This window comes from Zeus faber (genome assembly GCF_960531495.2).
Source record: "Zeus faber genome assembly, chromosome: 16".
In the NCBI taxonomy this organism is placed as follows: Eukaryota; Metazoa; Chordata; class Actinopteri; order Zeiformes; family Zeidae; genus Zeus; species Zeus faber.
The window spans coordinates 12,437,847-12,459,000 of NC_137202.1; the positions used below are offsets into that span (position 1 = coordinate 12,437,847).

General features: G+C 44.0%; 1 protein-coding gene across 3 annotated transcripts in view; it reads left to right on the forward strand.

The window, feature by feature from the left end:
- Window positions 1–21,154, forward strand: part of birc6 (baculoviral IAP repeat containing 6) — a 148,882-nt gene that overhangs the window by 113,940 nt on the left and 13,788 nt on the right. For all 3 annotated transcript variants that reach the window (XM_080016188.1, XM_080016189.1, XM_080016190.1), the window contains 7 exons: window positions 1,283–1,508; window positions 6,172–6,317; window positions 9,125–9,235; window positions 11,382–11,599; window positions 14,269–14,430; window positions 15,169–15,246; window positions 19,569–19,757. In XM_080016188.1, the coding sequence (XP_079872314.1) occupies window positions 1,283–1,508; window positions 6,172–6,317; window positions 9,125–9,235; window positions 11,382–11,599; window positions 14,269–14,430; window positions 15,169–15,246; window positions 19,569–19,757 (1,130 nt within the window). The remainder of the gene's footprint in view (window positions 1–1,282; window positions 1,509–6,171; window positions 6,318–9,124; window positions 9,236–11,381; window positions 11,600–14,268; window positions 14,431–15,168; window positions 15,247–19,568; window positions 19,758–21,154) is intronic.

Consider the following 21,154-nt stretch of genomic DNA (forward strand, 5'->3'; position numbering starts at 1 on the left):
CACTAGTCATTTCCAAAATAACCTTATACCCCTTCAACACTCACTTGTTTAATCTCACCCATATGCCTATTTCCTCAATTTTCCCTTTGGCCAGCTCTGCCACATATTATCTAAGTCTGCATGGTTTTTCACTTGTTGCTCATTGGGCTTTCTCAAGGAGGGCAACCATGAATTTACCTTGTTTTTATTATGATTCTTGTGTTCCGGGAAATGGGAGTTTGCTGCCAGAGCTAACTTTAGATTTCCTTCCCTTAAGTGCCCTCCTGGCTACTCATTTCAGCTTCATCCTTTTCCTCAGTAGCAACAAGACGCACACACATGGGCGCAGACTTGCGCGCGCGCACACACACACACACAATTGCGTTGGTAAATGGGGATAGGGGGTCATGAAATGTGGTATTCCAACAAATCTCAGGCCCGCCGCCTATTTTGTTTTGTGGAGGAGTTCCAAATAGAGTTCTGGAGTCCCTATGAACACCTTAGGCCCACTATTTATCGTAGCATGTCGTTTGTCATTTTGTCCCTTCCTGAAAATCGAATAATCTTTAATATCCTCTTTGGTAGCGGCTGGTAGTGCTGACGACTATCCGTCTCTGGACTCTGCAATGCTCACACACTTAGCTCCACTAAGGGTTCAATCTCACAGCAATCTGGAGTTGTCGTTCTCACTCCTCCCCTGATCACTTACCGTCACTTTTCTTTCTGGTCCGTGTGCGTCTGCACTCACTCTTTTTCTTTCTCCTTCCCACTCTCCCCCCGACTGCACCTTTCCCTTTCACTCTCCGCTTTCATGAGTACAGACTGCGCTCCAGCCTTCCTAGTGAATGCATACAGACACACAACCCAGGAGATGGGTGCTGCTCTATTGAGATGGGTGCTGCTCTATTGTTCGGTTATCAGATTTTTTATTTCATTTTTTTTCCTTGACATCTTGGACAGCAGAGCAAGCCTTGTGTTTTGTAGTCCATCATTAGGTCAGGTTGTTGTCATCTCTTAACAATGTTGCAGTGTCCATTTGGTTTAGGTGCTACATCTGCGCCTCTAACTCATGTATTTGAAGCCTCGACTTTTCATGTAATATATGGATATATACAATATCAAAATACAATATTAATATATTGTCAGTTATTTAGAAAGCATTTTTTAGAAAGCAGCATTTATTATTTTTCTTTAAAGCTACAATGTGAAAGAATCATTTGGGGGTTTGTTATTTTTTATCTTTTTGGCCGGGAAGGGTTGGTGTATGTTCTTAGTGTCTATCCATTGCTTTCCTGCTCTACAGTGCTGGACATGGCCCGTCATGTACCCCTGTACCGGGCACTGCTGGAGCTGCTGCGGGCCATCTCCACCTGCACGGCCCTCGTACCCCTGCTGCTGCCGCTGTCTGGGGACCCTGGGCAGGAGCTGGAGGAAGAGGGGGAGGATGAGCATTCAGAGGGACGGACCTCTGTGGGCATGCTCCTGGCCAAGATGAAGACCTGTGTGGACACTTACACCAACCGCCTCAGGTAATTAAAAATACAAAATTAAAAAATAGTACTGTTAGGATTGTAAAGCCAGCTCTAATTATGTGAGACAATGAGTTTTCCTTTGTGTTTGGGTTTATACTCTGAATCATCCTGTTCCAGGACACTCTGTTTTAGTGGTTGGCGCCACCCTCCTGAGGCCCATAGTTCTGTGAGCCAAGGGGGTTTGAGCTGACTTCCGGGTTACTTTGTATTTAGTCCGTAAACTTTTGTTGATTTAACCATCAGTCCACCAAAATCTGTATCTGAACAAAAAGGTTTACTGAGCAAATTTGAAGGAAGAAAAAAGCAATCCAGTTGCAGAATTTTCACTCATATTAGATCTACAAGGCCTCATTTAAAAGTTTATTCCCACTTTCTTTGCCGTGCTCCAAGCTTGTGGGGGACACCGCATCAGAACACCACCCCCAGGGATTTTCTTTGTTTTGTGTAAATGATAGAAAATAAAATAAATAAATAAAAATACACCTACAATAAAAAACTTTATTAGTTTGTTTGAAGAAACACGCAGTGGATCGCACCCTGCTGCCTACAGTCTACCAACGGACAGCCGGTAGTAATTCCTCTTTCTTTTAAAAGATTTGTGCTGGTCTGTAAGCCAACAGAGCAGTTCCCAGCGCCGCTTGTTGTTCTCGAGCCATGGGTGGAGTTACTCAGATGGGGGGTGGTTTTAATTCTACTGAGGCCTAACGCTGCAATTCTGAACGGTTTGTTTCATCACATGCTTTCTGAAATAGACAGCTCACAAATAACTGACTGAGTGGTCTTACTTCACAATTTGTGTGTTAGTACGGCCATCAGAAACCCAGATGTATGTGCACAATCACTGATAAAGGGAGTTTTTCAAAATAGGTCCCCTTTAAATTGCTTTTTATTATTTTCCTTCAAATCAAACTACAAAAAGAGTTCAGAATGCTAGTTGATAAATAGAAAAAAAAAATGAAGTAAACAAAGTAGTTGGTCGAGAAATGTGTCAGTCCTACGTGACATGCTCTCGACCAACAGATACAATCTGGTGGTAAAGCGTTTAGGTACTGCAGAGATGGAGGAATGTCTCAAACTTTTAAGGAACTTGCCAGTTGTATATATAGTTGACTGATGGTTTTGTTTTCTTGACGCTAAGAATAACAATGTCAGACCACAAGGGCTAACCTTCCTATTAGCCCATTTTAGAGCTTTCAGAATTTGGTTTATGAACTAATGAGCAGGCTAGTTCAATAAGCAATGTCTTGTCAGTTTACTGTAGGTGTTGTTAAACTCACTGTTGAACATTTCAATGGTTTACGAGAGCCCAATTTATTGAAAGGTCTGCAGGAAATTTACCTTGGCGTCATTACTTCTCTCTAACACACACACACACACACACACACACACACACACACACACACACACACACACACACACACACACACACACACATACACACACACACACACACAGCTTTTAACTCAGAAGCTATGTTTGCAGAGGTTCCTGTTCATTTTGTTTTTTAAATTATATTAAACATTTATTTAGCCTTGTTACATGTGGACCTCCATGGCCTTGTTCATTTAAGTCTCTACTCTACCCCTGCTCCACCACCTCTACCCCAGGACCCTAATACGTTGCTGAGATGTGCTTAAAGGATTAAGTAGGTGGGGTGGCATCTCACACGTGGAGAACATGCCTTTGATCATAGCCCTCTGCAATTTCTTGCCCATTGCTCTCTTTACCCATTTTCCTATCCTGATGAATCAAAATTTAAACCCAAAGAAGTGACCTCAGCGGAGTGTGATTTGAAAACATGGCGCAGAACCATGTTACTACGCCTCTTCAGGCTGCTGCTGTGCATTTACATGGACACATGTCATCAACAGATCTTTAAAAAGCCTTCTTATGGATTTAAGGTACCAGGTGCCTGGTCTCTGTTTTTAGAATTCAATCGGGCATGACTGTTGACTCCGATCCTCCTCAGACTTGTGACAATGTCAGTCCTGCACAGTTCATATAAGGTAACAAGAGAAAAAAATATATATACATGTAGAGTTAATTTGTAAAAAACGAACAAACGCCATCCTTTAAAAAACAAACTAATTGTTTTAAATACGTTATAAATGACTGCTGAAATACAATTTGTCATAAAAGCCTTTTAAAGAACGGTAAAAGTCATCTTTTAAGATGGATTATTTTGACGGAACTGAAGAGTCTGTGATTTTATCTCCTTGATCAACAACGGAAAAAGTAAATGTGGAGTTATCTACTTTTGCAAAAAATGACTGTTGGGAAATATCTGCTTTTGCAAAAAAATGTACTGTAAATTAGAATAATAGATATTTTTCAGTGAAGTTAAATTTTGTAAGTTACCTGTATTTTGTTGAGTTATTTTTACTTAATCAAAACAAACCCAACTGCACTTTGATTGATATTGCCTGGAATGCACAATAAAAATAAAATATATTTAATTTACAAGCACTGCACACGCGACACACACATTTATTACACCGGTTAAACTTATTAGGCCCTATTATTTTATTAATGTAAAAATTTAAATTACATATTGACATAATTTACACTGAAATATGGCATAGGGAAGATCGTTTTCCCAGTGTCTGCATCCTTTTATTAGGAATCCCTTGTCAGGCGCATTTCCAGGGGCTGTGGACACAGATACTTGTTGCGCCTGGCCGGGTGTCCCAGTGTCGGCACCCCCTCATTAGGAAGCCCTTGTCGGGCACATTTCCTAGGGCCGTGGACAGTGTTACTCGTTGCGCCTGGCCGGGTATCCCGGCTAGGATCCCAGACAGCCGCTAGCTTTACACTCTCCCTGTCCCCTCCGGGCTCAGGCACACCACTGGCCTGCCTTCGCCTGGTCCGTCGGGCCATTTAAAATACGATTTGGTTATTGAAGAATGTGATAAATGGTTTCAAACGGCTCTTATAATATACGCAACATTTTTTGGAATATACGCAAAATTTTTTGGACTTGTCAGGACTTTCCTGACTTGTCAACGTCAGGAAAATTAATTGTTAGGAACATCGTGATTCGGAATGTGTTGGAACAACCAGCAAGGTGACTGAACATTTTGTTAATTTACACACCAACACAATAACGTGAGCCAAAACTGTCCTAGTGTTGCTAGATGGAAAGTACTTTTGAGTGGGAAGATGGGAAGTACGTGGGGGTTAATTAAAGGTAGCCAATGCTGAACTGCTCCTCCCTGTAGGACCAGGGAAGAATTTTGGTTAGAAGCCTTGATGCAGTATTAGGTGTTAATTCGAGCTTGGCTGTAGCAGATGAAGACATGTAAACAGGGCATTTCACCAGTCTACATAACAGAAATGAGTATCTCAGTGATAGCTGTGACATCAACATGCCTCCATCGATGATTGCTTATAAAAAAGAGATGAACCATGAATTATTGGTTGGCAGATCACTGGTTTTGGTTGAATGGACAAACTTCCCTTTTCCAAAAACATTGTATGTAGTTAGTGGGTTTTTTGTGTGTGTAACAATTTATATTGTTGAAGCTCATCATGTTCAACAGCATGGATGTTATTGTACATGCATTGCCCAACATGCTGCAAGCAGCTCAAAAGTTAAAGTGAAGGATTTCCATTGATGTATCTTATAAGCTATATGTCTGCATATCTGTGTGACAGAAATGGAATCCTTGACAATGAAACTGATTTATGTCCTGTGAGGGCACGCAACCATCGCTGTATCTGGTTTGCCATCAACTGTCATTTAGACCTTAGCTGACTCTGTCAGCAGTCAGTATTCTGGGACGAGGGGATCATGGCAGCTGTTCAACATCACGTGAGGTCAGGTAGATGTTTGCCTATTCAGTGACCCACCACCCTTTCTCTCATTGTGCATCCTTAGAATCCATTTGCCTTTCAGTGCCCTTCCCATTGAGGTGCAAGGTTGTGAGATGCTTGAGCCCCCGCTTTTAGTAATTTTTGTGTAGAACTTCCAAAAAGACGCTACTCCTCTACCACACAACAAGGCAAAAAGTACCCGGTCACCTCAAAGAAAATTGGGGTCTACTTGGGTCAAAGCCAGCGGAGAGAGATGAAGCCATGATTTGTGTTGGAGTATAAATGAAAGTTATTTATGCTGTGAGGCTAAATTAAAGCTGGTTCAATAATTCATCTGCACCTGGGCAGTGGAGGGTATTTCAGCCAGCCGTGTGGTTTTGTCTGAACATTAGGTCAGACCTTTGTTTCCTCTTCACACCTCTAAGGCAGTGTCCTTCCTCTGTTACGCTTAGAACTGGAATTTGTCAGCCTAGGCAAACATGTGCACACGCAAGCACTCATGCTTGCAAAATGTTCAAATGCAATATGCTTGGTAAAAATGGATACGTGCAACAAATTCAGTTCTTACTTGTCTTTCTAATTCTTTCCCCATGCTGATAGGCAAGATTTCTTATTTAATGTAAAGAATTTTACCATGTGTCTTGTTGTTTATCACACTTGGTATATTGTTTACATTATGAACTCCAAAATGTAAGGCCCTGTTTAGACCTGTGCACAACTAAGGGCACACATTATTCTTGCTAATCTATCAGGTTCTGTTACAAAATTCCATTCCAGGCCACCAATATTTACAGTATAGCTGATTTGACATGGTATGTTTCTAATGCATTCTTTTTGAATTTCTCAGGTCAAAGAAAGATAAGAGTAAAGGGGTAACAAAGACTGATAACTCGGATCCAGAGCCTGAGGGCTTGACCCTGCTAGTGCCAGACATCCAGAGGACAGCCGAGATTGTCTACGCTGCAACCACCAGCCTACGACAGGCCAACCAGGGTAGATACGAACACACCTCTTGTACCCATTTTCAATATTTCAATATTTTTGAAACCAAGCTACAAACCTGGTGCAGACGACCATGCGAAAATAGTGTGTGGGCAGGGTAGAGGGTAAAATTCCATTTACTCATTGGCTTTCAAGATCCCGATTCAGACAGCTAAGGCTTTTTCAGAAATTGACTGCTCAGTTAAGTACTCAGAATTGCAGTTACTGATTTGTTAAGGACATCCTCATTACCCTACACCTTACATCCGTCCTCTACCTTACCCAAACCTCACGCTGTCGCACAGTATTTTTAACTTCCCCTTCATCTTACTCAGTCTAAATTGTTTCATCAGGTCCCAATTCTCTTTCCCGCCGTTCATTTTTCTCTCTCCTTCTACTTCTGCCACAACTTTTTTGTCTTTGTCCCGTATTCTTGGCACAAGGACAGGAAAAGTGGGTCTCTAAGTTTAGCCTCGCAAAAGAGTCCAAAAGGCTTTGATTGACTGCCTCTCAATATCCTAATAAGGGGACCTGGCCTGATTTTGAAATCATGGCCATGCTTATTCTGAAAGGTCTAAAATCCACCCCTGTTCTAGGTTGTTTTGAGGCTCAGATGGAGAGGGAGAATGTCCTTTCAGGACATTAGCCACAAAAATCTTAATTGGGACACCGAACACGCATCCAAAAAATGACAGAGCATTTCCAACCCCCACCCACCCACCAGAGGGTTTCTACGTCCATGTTGTTTTGTCTTAGGCAGGAAGTTGGGTAGGGTGGTGGCTGCGTTGGGGGATTGCTGATGAAGGTCAATGTTGCTGTCAATTTAGAGGCCCATAGAACAGCCTGCCAGGGGAATCAAAGCTTCCACTTGAAAGCATACACCGATCAGCCACAACATTAAACCCTCCTGTCTAATATTGTGTATATCCCCCTCGTGCCACCAAAACAGCCCTGACCCGTCGAGGCATGGACTCCACAAGACCACCTGTGTCCTGCGGTATCTGGCACCATGACGTTAGCAGGAAGTCCTCTTAAGTCCTTTATGGATCGGGCTTGTTCCTGCACATCCCACAGATGCTCGATCCGTTTGAGATCTGGGAAATTTGGAGGCCAAGTCAACACCTTTGAACGCTTTAGTTGTGTTCCTCAAACCATTCCTGAACATTTTTTGCAGTGTGGCAATGTGCATTTTCCTGCTGAAAGAGGCCACTGGAATCAAGGAATACCACTGCCATAAAGGGGTGTACTTGGTCTGTTTAGATAGGTGGTACGTGTCCAAGTAACATCCACATGAATGCCAGGACTCAAAAGTTTCCCAGCAGAACATTGCCCAGAGCATCATATTGGCTCCACCGGCTTGCCTTCTTCCCATGGTAGATCCTAGTGCCATCTATTCCCCAGGTAAACAACGCACACGCACCTGGCCATCCAGATGATGTTAAAGATGAGGCCACCTTCTTCCATTGCTTCATGGTCCGGTTCTGACGTTCACGTGCCAATTGTAGGCGTTTTTGTCGGTGGACAGTGGTCAGCGGCTACGCAGCCCCATACACAGCAAGCTGCGATGCACTGTGTGTTCTGACACCTTTCTATCATAGCCAGCAATAACCTTTTCGGCAATTTGTGCTACAGAAGCTTTTCTGTGGGATCGGCGCAGACGGGATAGACTTCGTCCCCACGCGCATTAACAAGCCTTGGGCGCCCATGACCCACCCTGTCGCGGGTGCACCAGTTGTCCTTCCTAGGACCACTTTTTACTGGGAACACCCCACAAGACCTGTTGTTTTGGAGATGCTCTGACCCAGTCGTCTAGCCATCTTAATTTGGCCCTTGTCAAAGTCGCTCAGATCCTTACGCTTGTCCGTTTTTCTTGCTTCCAACACATCAGTCACTTCAAGAACTGACTATTCACTTGCTGCCTAATATATCCCACCCCTTGACAGGTGCCATTGGAACGAGATGATCCTTGTTATTCACTTCACCTGTCAGTGGTTTTAATGTTGAGGCTAATCAGTGTATGGTCCGGGGTTTGGTTGCGTTAGAGGCTACATGAATGCATAGTTGTTTTAATAAGGACTTGGACTTTAAGGGACGATGTCCAAGGAAGGTCCTGCTATTGAATAGTAGTGGGAACTGCGTTGAATGGACAGGTGTGGAATGGACAGGTGTGTGTGTGTGTGTGTGTGTGTGTGTGTGTGTGTGTGTGTGTGTGTGTGTGTGTGTGTGTGTGTGTGTGTGTGTGTGTGTGTGTGTGTGTGTGTGTGTGTGTGTGTGTGTGAATATGTATATATGGACAGTTAATAATGTTCACGAGTTTTATGTGTGTATCGCATGCACCCTCCCCTTCGATGCTTTGTTGCCAGAGCAAATTGGCTGCCATTTAACACTTTCACTTGTCACCAGCACATTCAGAACTGTCAAAGAGTCATATTTTAGGGGAAATTACAGGATCGCAGGCGGGATCTGCCATTAGCTTCCCTTAATGATGGCAGGTTCAATTTGTCAGTGTAAGTGGAGGGCGGCCACGCGGGCTCCTGCGAAAACCTAACCTTGCATTCCCCCTTGGCCAATGAACACAACTGTTGCAGCTTAATACCTCCCATTTATTTTGAATAAATATCTTGAAAGATTGGGAGGCGTCCAAATTTCTCAAGACTATCACAGGTTTTGTTTTTTGTTTTTTCCATTCACGGCACATGTATGAGTGTCAACACTATAAATGTTTGGTTTGATTGTTATCTGCCTTATTTAAATGAATGCTATATATCCCCACCACCGTAACCTTAACCACCTCTTTATTTGCCCTCAACAACCACCAGAGAGGAAGCTGGCAGAGTCTTCAAAGAAGACGTCCAGCCGGCCCAAGCCCCTGTCCATTCTGCTTTCCCTCGAGGAGAAATACGTCGCGGCCATGATGAAGCTTCAGTTTGGTAAGCTCGCAGCGCTTCATTCTTTATGTCTGCATGTGTGCTTTATGTGTACATATTTTCCTTTTTGGGAAGATAGCTGCACAGCGCGAGTCAGATGTAGGAGGGCCTGATATATTTTGACAAGGGAGTCGACAGAGGGGCCACCTCTCCTCCTCCAGAGCTGCGATTGACAGCTGGCTCCCCTGTGTGCGCATGCAGCCCCAAGCAAGACTGTCATCCTTTCCCCTCTTTCTCTCTGTGCCTCATCCACAAGCAATGCAACACACACATCTGTGATTAAATTTTGCGTACACACTTTCAAAGGAAGACTTTGTGATCCATCAATATGTTCTTACTTTAGGAAGGAATTTGGAACTGCCTCAGGACATGCGTACGCACAAATCACAAGATGTCAAAGTCCTGGTAGATGATGTAGACTAACTTTGATTAAATGTAATTGGCATATTCGAACCACAATGAATGAAAATAAGTAGAGTCAATATTATACAATAAAACACATGAAAATTTACAAAGAATTACTAATAATAATCTTGACTTATTGTTGTTCTTTGCATATCTTGTTTTTTGTTTGTGTGTTTTTATGTCGGCTCCAACGACATTCTAAGATTCTGAAATTGTCTCTGTTGTATCTGAAGGCTATAAAGGATTCATATTAATCTCCAAGCAGGTGTGACAATGACATATTTACTGTAGCTTTATACATATATTTATGGATATTGCCCAGTGTGACTTTGAGAGAAGGCGCAGCTTTAGAGATCGCTGAGCGTGATCAATGGCTGATCTCTCAGTTTCCACTGGCAAAAGAAATCCTCCTTTTATTATTAATTATTGATCATTCTATTAGTATTTATGTAATAACCTGGCACCACAACTCAGTCACCCGGCAGCCTCCATTCAATTTATAAATATAAATAAGCAACTCTTGTATCAATCCACTTTTCTTTATTTCGGCCAAAGTGCAAACCTAAGGTGACACGGCATCCACTGGCTCCGATAATGCACCAGTCAGTGCCACAACAGTGAATTCATATATATGGAGAAATCCATGTGTGATTTATGCAAATTAGAAGCTGCGAACACACGGCTGTCAATTTAGAGTTGTTAGATACATTCTGCGCATCCAACTTTTCTGCCCACAAAGAAAGAACATTTCTGCACACCTATTTGTGAATGAGGCCCATTGTCCCTCCCTCTGGTTTTCTCACTCCCTTTCTGTCTCACTCTTGTCTTTCTTTCTGTCTCTGTTTCTCTAGCTTTCTCTCCCTCTCCCATTGTGTCCCGGTCTCTTTCTCTCCCCTCTCCCTGTCTCTGTCTTTCTGATTCTTTTTCAGTCTCCTCTCTCTTTCGCTCGCTCTCTGTCTTTGTCTGTCTGTCTCTCTCTCTCTCTCTCTCTCTCTCTCTGTGTCTTTGTCTCTTTCTCTCTCTCACTCTCTGTCTTTGTCTTTCTCACTTGCCCCCCCCCCCCCCCCGCCACACACACACACACTGAAATAATGCATGGTGCCTTGCTGTCATCCGTCCATTCGCCCAGACAGAGAAAGGCACCGGGTCTGGCCTCAGCCTCACCCCCACGCTTTTTTCCGCCCTCTCTCCTTTCTCCTGTTCGTAACTCTCCATCCGGCGACGTCTCGATTGATTACGCTCCAACATTTAATATAATTGCGAGCGACTATAAACGGGCTTGCTCCGCTCCAAGGGAGATGAGCAGAATAGAAAAAAGGACAGACGTCGCATGACAAGAAATATCTTGTTGTGCAACTGTTTTAAAGTACACTGAACAAGAGTGCCATTATCTGATAGAGCAACAAAATGCCCTGTCCAAGTAGAATGACGGGATGCTCTGGTAGAAAAGGTGCTGCACAGTGGACTTGTCTGTCTTCCCCTTTTGATGTCAACTATACGTCCGTATAAAGTCTTGACCATTGATTCGATACCCAACTTGGGATGAATGAAATGATTTTAGTACCTCCTCAGAACATCGAAAACCACAAGCTTTATTATCCAGCTACACACAAGTCTCGCCAGGGATGCACTGGTTACAGGGCTACGGTTGCGTATGGTTGCATGATCCCGTTGTTCAAAAAAAAAACCCCAAAAAAACAGCATGACGATGACTGATTGAAATTCCCTCCCTTCTCTCGGACAGACACGTTCGAGATGGTGTCTGAGGACGAGGACGGCAACCTGGTCTTCAAGGTCAACTACCACTACATGTCGCAGGTGAAGAACGCCAACGATGCCAACAGCGCTGCCCGCGCCCGCCGCCTGGCCCAGGAGGCCGTCACCCTTTCCACCTCCCTGCCCCTGTCCTCCTCCTCCAGTGTCTTTGTCCGCTGTGATGAGGAAAGGCTGGACATCATGAAGGTATGAAGGGTCCTTTCAGACCATTTTTCCAGAACATAATAAAAAAATATATACGCCAGCCGTCTGGCCAGTGCCTATCAATTTCAGTTTCATAATCGGGCAATTGACGGTTATTGACGGTCACCGACACACATGCGAAGAAACTGATCATAATGGCCAATTGTTAATGTCTTTTCAAAAAAGTATAATCTTTCTTTCCTATAAATATACATAAATACCACGGACAATACTTCTCCCTGCAATAATCGTGCCATCTCTGAAGTACACAAGAGCATTGGCCTCCAGTGTGACATATCACATACGGTTGAGAAGAATCGCATTGATTTAATAAACATATAATGTATTTAATTTGGTAAATGCGGTGACCTCGGCTGAGGACGCTGCTGGGTTGCTGACAGCGAAGCTATGAGCGCTGGCGATGCACCGACGCCGGCTTCACCGCCACCTGAGCGCACCCTACCGTATCTGTAACAGTCATCTAATGCCCATTCCACTCATTGCCCAATCCGTCTCCATGCTCCTGGCTCTGACCGGACTTCACAAGTTTTTGGGATATATATATATATTTATTTATTTTTGGGGGGAAACTTCTCCGTAAAGGAGGCGAATGTGTGAAGCTGAACCCCCTCCAGTTCTAAATGTAGGCGTTTCAAACGTGAATTATTCGAATATTAAAAATAATAAAGGTGTGTGTGTGTGTGTGTGTGTGTGTGTGTGTGTGTGTGTGTGTGTGTGTGTGTGTGTGTGTGTGTGTGTGTGTGTGTGTGTGTGTGTGTGTGTGTGTGTGTGTGTGTGTGTGGCAATGGGCGGACATGTACATGTGAAATAAGGCAGAGACGTAATGTACATCTGTCATTTGGGAGTGTGAAGGTAAAACAGAAATAGCTGGCTACTTGTAAACAAGAACATTTTTAGTAATTTTCCACAGGAAAAAATACTGGTATTAATCCAATCCACCATAATAATAAAAAAAAAAAGTTATATATGATAACGTTTTTATTCCTTGTCAAATATTGCTTGTTTACAGATTTCATTTGCATACATAGAACTGGTTCAGAGCCCTGAAGTAAACTGTATTCCAGTCACATTTAGGATAATGTGGGGTGGCCACTGGGGCGGTGAGATGAGCACACTGTCCATCTAGCATATGGAAATTGGTTAAGAAAGTGTGTAGGGTTTTCCTAGTCCTATTTGGATTGTGCCCTGCTTGGTTTTTTCGTCAGGGTTTTATGTCTTCTGATTTGGCATGCCAATGTGCATCCCCAAATAATTGGCCATCGAAGGCTCTTACTCATTTCCCCCATTGACATTTAACAAATGGCCATCAAACAACAACTTGATGGATGGCAAAGTCTGTGCAGCTAAATGTCAAAATGGCCATATTTTTCTGCAAATAAAGAACCCTTGTTGTCTGGATAGGGGCAACATGAGCAGAAAAGGACACTGGCTGGCTTAAAGCTGCTGGATGGTTTTTTTTGACCTGGGAGAGGTAATTTCCCCTTTGTCCAGTGTGCTCTCAGATCTACTGAGGCTTCTGAGGACACTGCAGCACCGTTTCTGTATTTATCCAGACTTGTCAAACACTTCAGATTTAGCCCCACTTTGGAGAGAAGTGTTTTCAAAAGTGTCAGTTCTGAATGTTCACGTCAAAATAAGCTTGCCGCATGAGCAACAATCAAAGGCCTCAAGACTTCTTGCAAGCACAGTTGCCTGCAACTGATGTACTCAAACCCGACACGCTGATTTCAAGAGGGTTGGCATGTGTGTGACGAATTCACAATCAAAACAGTAAGCCTCACAATGTTTTCAAGATCTTAAGCTATGTTTCTACCTGCCCATTGTAAAAAGAAAGAAGTTTTCCTGAAAACTTTTGCCTAAATACCCGTGCACCCCTACTAACACCCCTACTCTCTCCATAGAAACTCCTCTTATTAGAACATGCATGCAAGCCAGGCTCTCCATCATGTATTTAAGGAAAAAAAAATACCAGTTATACTGTAAGGCGTCATGTGAACCCCCTCAAATCCTGCGGTCATCAAATATTTCAACCACATTTTGGTTGCGTTCACAGTACCAGGGTTCTAGAGGAGGTTTACTTGTAGCAGGAAGCCAAGTTGTAACTTGACTATCGATACTTTTTTGGGGAGGGTTACTGTCTCTGCTCCATGGAAACCCATACTCTTTACCTAATCAGTCCGTATATGCAAACAGTAATTTTTGGTCCTAAAATCACGAGTGTGGGAAGTGTTACACAACAACATAGTTAATCCAATTAAGCATTGTGATTTATTAATTGTAAAATGTTTGCGCTCTGTGCTATTTCTGATATGGTTTTATCCAGCTTACAGTGTGATGTTCCCATTCTTTTTTCAGGTCTATAGTGTTGCTATGATTAATGAGGTAATCTTTTTGGGTTAGAATAATAAATTGGACGTGCATGAGGGTCATGGGTAGAAAGCGGTCTCCATGATTGCATTGTGGTCGGAGAAAAAGGTAGCGGTCCAGCTCTTGTTTTTGGCGGTTGTTAGCTTATGGTCCCATTTTGAACAAGGATATCCCTTTAATTAACCTTCCACCTTTTCATTAACCAAACCCTTCGACGCATGATTAATGATTACCGTCTTCTGGTTTATTTGCCCCCCCCCCCTCCTCCTCTTTTTTGTGGGCAGGTTCTGATCACAGGGCCTGCCGACACACCATACGCCAACGGCTGCTTCGAGTTCGACGTCTACTTCCCCCAGGACTATCCCAATTCCCCACCGCTGGTCAACCTGGAGACCACTGGTGGGCACAGTGTACGGTTTAACCCCAACCTCTACAACGACGGCAAGGTAAGTCAGCACAATAACCTGCTTGGATGGCCCATTTATTCGATAAGTGACTCCAAGAAGTATCTCGGAAACATGATGGGAGGCTGATGAAGTGGCAGCTTTCTGGTTTCAGCCAGGGCGCGACAGGTCCGGAAGTAGTAAAAGGCGATGGAAGGCTGATGGGTGTTTATCACATACCTTTTGTATCATATGCTGGTGCCGAAATAACCCAAGCATATCCGGGAGCTCGCAAAGGCCATTTGCATTCCTAAATTGATACATCTGGATTTCAGTGGGAGTCCGTCAAGGGTTAGGACCAAGACCCTTTTTCTGTAAAGCTCTCTCTGCAACTCAGCGATGGCTGTCTTCCAACGGGAGCTCACTGTAAAGGTGCCACAGCTCACCACATCTGCTGCTCTTCATTAGGCGGCCCCTGACAGCCCACATCTATTTTCATAATGGACCCTGACAGCCGGCCATAAGATTTGCCTGAGGATTCAACACACTGGTGATGAGCCCTCAAGTAGATACATTTGGTCCATCAGCGGACCGTCGGGCGGGGGAAAATTTATGTGGATTAAAATTATGACACATGAAAAGAAAAAGATTGAAGAGAAATCCACGATCTTGGGAGGCCTGGGACACTACCCTGTCGAGCATCGTCCTTGTTTTCTGCAGGATCTTTTCCTACGTTTTTTAAGGGGTTCAGTATATCTATGTGGCAGCCTCAAAAATGAATTGACGTTTGTGTTATTGCAGGTCTGTTTAAGTATCCTCAACACGTGGCACGGGAGGCCAGAGGAGAAGTGGAACCCGCAGACCTCCAGCTTTTTACAGGTGAGATGGGAGATCCGATAACCCAAGGCCGCCGTGTTCATGTTTCTGTTACTCAGCCGATGTTCTCAGGTCTGGTTGACCAACCGCATTATTGGGTTTGTAAATCAATATAACCATAACAATTTATGTAAAAATACTTAATCGATGTTAACTTTATCTCATTTGCAAACAATATATACAAATATATGGTCGATATTTGCCATTTACCTCTGTAGATCACCTTTATCAAAAAAGGTGCTGTTTGTTTTTTGTGATAAAATGTAATTTAAAAAGGAAAATCTATTATCAAGATATGGGTGGAATAAACCATGTTTATCTTAAACAAACATAAATGAAACAAGGTTTCTCCATCACTATTGATGTTTATTTCTTTGAACTATATCACAAAGATAGCATAATATCACAAGTGGCCAGGATAGGGTTCTTCTTTTGCAGCTGTAGCCAGTCACCAGCTTGTCCATGTTGTCCACCCTTCCTTTTTTGGCATTATAATCATGATGATTTGTATTTTTTGATGCTCCTGGCCACAGATTCTCACATCCCTATGCAGGACCACATTTTTTGCCTTTCTTTGGCACGTAGGACACCAGGGACATATCAGCCGTGAACATAAATTTTGATGTGTTGACGGGCCTGTTCTTTGTAGTCAACAGCTGAGGTGGGAGCTCTGGCTTGTTTTTCTGTCCCGTTCCTACCATCGTCAGCATCCTCTTTAGGAGCTCTTGTCCCAGCTTTTGTGAAGTAAAAAAAAGTTATCGCATGTGATGTTGTGTCAACAGAGTCCCTGTGTCATGTCCACGACAACTCTCTTGGTTCTTCCCAGGGGCTCCTCTTTCTGGCTTCCCTGTATATACTTGCAAGTTCCATGCATATGATGAAGCACCATCACCGGCAGCCTAGATCTTGATTCCATATTTTGCAGGTTTAGATGTTGTGTACTGCCTGAAGGGGCAGCGGCCTCGAAATGGCATGAGCTGCTCAGCAACAGTGACATTAGGCCCAGGGTTGTAAAACAGGGGAATGCGGTGCACCCGCTTGTCCCACACTGTCCCGATGGCAGCTATCTTGTCTCTCTGCCGCCGAGCTGCTCTCTCGTCTTGGGTTATCGAAGCGGAAAATCCTGGAAATAATGTTGAAGATTTCCAGAGACATTGTTGTTATTTTCTGGACGGCATGCAGGATGAAAAGTTCATAAGAAGACTTGATGTCCTGCACACGAGTGACCACCATCCGTGTCGGCCCTGGTTGCATCCTCATCACATTGGCAGCGATGCAGGATGGCTCCTTCCTTGGGCAAGAAGACCATTCAATCGCACCTTTTTTTGACATCCATATTTCTCTACTTCCTGGCTGTTGATGGGCTGGCCCTGGGGCTGGTCCTGTGGCTGGCTGCTGACAGGCTCGTTTTGGGGCTGGCGGATGGTCAATCTCGTCCCTCTTCAAACTCACAGTCAGCCTCCGAATTGACAGAAATGTGATCCTCAAATTCTGAAAACTATTCCTCTTCATCACCTTCCAAAGCTGCCCTCTCTTCTAAAATTATTTCTAAGGCCCTCTGAGCAGAGAATCTCTTGTCCATCTTGATCGATTGTGAAAGGGAGCCACAAAGGCCAAGCTATTTATTTGTTGCGTCCTACCCCCAATTTTCAGCTGGGATAGAGTGTGAGAAAATATAGAATGGTCCCCGTAGGACAAGAGGGTAAAATGTGCGGGAATGTGGGAGAAGACAGGTTCTCCTTAAATGTGTCAATGCTGCAACCTTGTGTGGGAATAGCAGGTGCATAAAGAATACACACACACACACACACACACACACACACACACACACACACACCAGGCCCAGGTAGGAGGAGGACAGAGTTGAGGTACACAGGGCCTACAATTTCCACACTTTTATTACCCTCGGGTCCAGTGGACCGGAAACCACATCAGTAATATAAATGTGTAGGGGGGTGCACAGTGTGCACTCATTGAAAATGTGTTCTTTTATATGATCTTCACAGAAAATGAGCCAGGGCCAATGAGTCTCAGGTTGAAAAAATAATAAATTGCATAATTTATCTTTTGGTAAACATTAATAACAGGTCTCACAGACCCGAACACCACACAAGGGTTAAGCCCCTCCACTGACAAGGTCTCTCCCACAATCTATTTTTTTGCTGTACATTAATTTATAGACAAAAACAATTGTAGATGTAATGTACGGTCTGGAGCCAACTCCCCGAATCGCTAATTTAAATGTTTGCTGTCCATCGGTTTCCCATGAATGTGAGATCTCAGCTCCTGCATCTCGTACAGCTCTCTTTCTCTCTCTCTTATCAGTCTCTCTCTCTCTCTCTCTCTCAAACCCTCCGCTTTTTTTCTATGCAAACACACACATCAAGGTCTTCCCTTAAAGCATCAGTAGCTACCATGTAGTCTCTATTCTGTACAGACGGAGCTGATAAGCCCAGGCACGCCAGTGTTCCGTGTCTTGACACCCAGCCATCCTCCTAAATCTTCACACATGGCCCGGGCCATCCTCCATGTTTATCGAGCCAGCAACAAGCAACGCCTTGGCAATGGCTTCCTCTAATATGTATATTTTTATAATTCCCTCATTTAGGCAGGTTGGAGGGTTCATAGTGATGTCTCGATTGATTATCATTCCAGATAGCGCCTGCAGGATCGATCGCAGAAAATGAAGGTGCGGGTGCAGTCTGGTGAATGAAGTCGTGTGGTTGAAACTCAGGGGGTGAACGCACAAAGAATGGATTGCAGCCACCGATAGCACCATTATTTGCGCATCACTTGCAACCGCTATCTGCCCCGTCTCAAGGTCCAATTCACAACAGATATTGCACTAATGATATCATAGCCCAAACACGGCCATAACGTTTTGCTGCTGAGCGTAATTTGCCCCCGCTCTGGGGGATAGGGCATCCAAACTTGGGGCGTGTGGTGGCCGGGGCCTCCCCCCGCATCGGAATTCCAGCTTTATTTTAAATTTTGACTTTATAGTCAAAATTCCAACTTAGTTCCAATTCCAACTTTCAAATACTGAAGAAGGAATCTAGTTTAATATCGAACCACGGGTATTTATTTATTCATTTTTAAATTTTGCAATGCTCTTATACTCTGACGTATATAATAACCTTATTTTTCATACATTTTCTCTTGTGTTTTTTCTCGTGTATATAAATGGGTTTGAGCGGAGCTGACCATGGTCCTGAATCTTGTGTCGGACAGGTTGAGGCTGTGGTTCAATGCCAATCTTGACCACTTAATTACTATTCCCCATAACTTCTGGTGTTTTTTTCTGTCTTTTTAGTTGAATAGGAATCATGGAACCGATTTGGTCAACATTTGTAAACGCTTTTTTGTACAATAAATTATTCAAAGTTTAACAAGTTGCTTTTGGGGTGCGTTTTGAAAACCACCACCGGACTGCTACCGTTCAAAGCATCAATACCTTCGGATGCTGTCAGTTACCACCAACTCTTTAAAGATGCCAATAATTTCATTCTAACTGCGTGTCTATTAGCACTGGTGTTTGTGAACTGGACTTTTTTTTTGCAATGAGGCTCATTTCAATAGAAAGGATTCAATTTTGCACCAAATGTATGCACATTACCTCATTTAAACATGTGCTGATAGCACCGGATCACCGACACGCAATTTGCTGGGCAGCAAAGTTCAGGGTGCATTTCACCCTTTGGTGCTTGGAGAATTACACGTTTGTTTTCTTTTGTCTTATTTGTGCATGTTTAGCGCCCGAAAAAGCCGCGCAATCCTTTTGTATCCCCACAGTGTTCCCTTATATTATGGGTGATTTTTTTATTTATTTTTTTGGGGCTTCCAGGAGGTCAAACAGATGATTTTCAAGGGCAGCTCCCTGACTCTGCTCTGGCTTGGAGGACCCTCTTGACCCTCTTCTGGTCTGTCCCCCGTCTCTGGTCATTCAGCATCTGTGGATGTGGAAGCGGATGGAGAAAAAACAGGTCCCTGGCTTCCACGAGATGTGACAGGGCCTCAATGTGCGGTTAATAGAGGGAACAATGAAAAAAATATATATCTTGCCTGCCTAAGTCGCTCCCAGTGTCTACTGCGTTGCCAAGCTCATTTATACACCCGTCTAGCAAACCCACAATACCCCCCCCCCCCCCCCCCCCCGTACATTATATTTCTCTTCCCCAACCCCCTTTCCGACTATTCCCACACCACCCCTCTTTCCCTCTACTCGACCCCAAGCTCTTTCCCCGCTGAACGAGCTTTTGATTTATCAGGGCGCTGGCATAGAATTGATCAAAACTCCTTCCCCTCCCTGTGTCGTCGCTCTGCAGGTGCTAGTGTCTGTGCAGTCGCTCATCCTGGTAACAGAGCCCTACTTCAACGAGCCGGGCTACGAGCGCTCCCGCGGCACACCCAGCGGCACGCAGAGCTCCCGGGAGTACGATGGAAACATCCGGCAGGCCACTGTCAAGTGGGCCATGCTGGAGCAGATGCGCAACATGTCATCCTGCTTCAAAGAGGTGAGCTCGCCGCCCTGTTTTTGAAACTACAGTTTGGATACGAATGAGTTACCTTTTCACACGCTTCACACATCACGTTTATGATTTGAAAATTTGTAAAAACAAAAATCACTGATATATGCCTTCATGTGCCAGTTCATAAAAATTGGTAAATGCACATGTATGACGTCACATGTTGACAGATGATGAAGAAAGTGGAACATTTGTATGAATATTATTTTAGTTATACGTGTACAATGGGTGCAAAGCAATTGTATATGCATCTTAGTTGGTTAGCCATATGGACAATAGTGTGCTGCAATAGAGAAGTCGATATATGCACCACAGAATAGATACATAGATGTATAATTTTGAAATAAGCCAGTTGGCTTTTGCTGTTTGCCGTTAGCCTGCTATCTTATCTTTTTATTTTATATTTGCCTTGCACAGTATCAGGACCATCCCTATCCAGTACATGTGGTTTTATGACTACCTAATCTCCAGAGCCCAAAAACCACACAACACCCCGAGAGATAGCATCTCCCCCCGCCAACTCTCCCCAGTGCTTGACAGAAGCAGTTGCGAGGCAGATACTGCACGGTGGGGTGAGGAGAGGGTGGAAGCTAGTGCTCACTCAGCCTCCAGAAATGTTAAGAGAGGGATGGAACAGTCTGAGGAGAAGAGGGTGGAAAAAATACAACACAAAATACGGAAAAGCGGGACAGTTCTCCTTAAACGTACACTTACGTGAGGACATGCAATTTACATGATTGGCATATAGGGAGTGAAGAGAGCGGCACTGATGTGCCCTCAGCGAAACTGTGGGGACATGCACAAGAGCCACATGCATATATTACAAATGTACTCATGTATCGTCTTGCACGGTCGTCGTCACTCAGTCTCTAGTGTGTGCCTCTTTCCCATCATCATCATCATCATCCTCATCATCTTCTAGTGTGTGCTCTGTTCTCATTCACTCGGGCAACCCCCCACCCCACCTCTCACTTTCACAACACACACTGACACACACACACACACACACACACACACACACACACACACACACACACACACACACACACACACACAGATACTTGCAGCCCCTGGGGAGTTCTCTTGCGGTTAATTTTCCTCCACTCTGTCAACCTTCTTTAGTCTCTGTGACGTGGACTCCACTGTCCTGCTCGCGATTGTTCAATGCTAGTGTGCCATGTTTGTGTTTGTTGCCTGTACGTGCATCTGCACTAGCCTGAGCCTCTACCCGCAGGATGTCTACCGTACACAAATATAACGTGTGTATAAAAGCCACTAGATGAAGCCAGCCTCCAATTAAACCATTAGCTTTCTGAGGCAAGGTAGCCCTGGATGAACAAGGGATTCCATTAAGATCCCAGATGGTCTCCACTCCACCAGGTTCA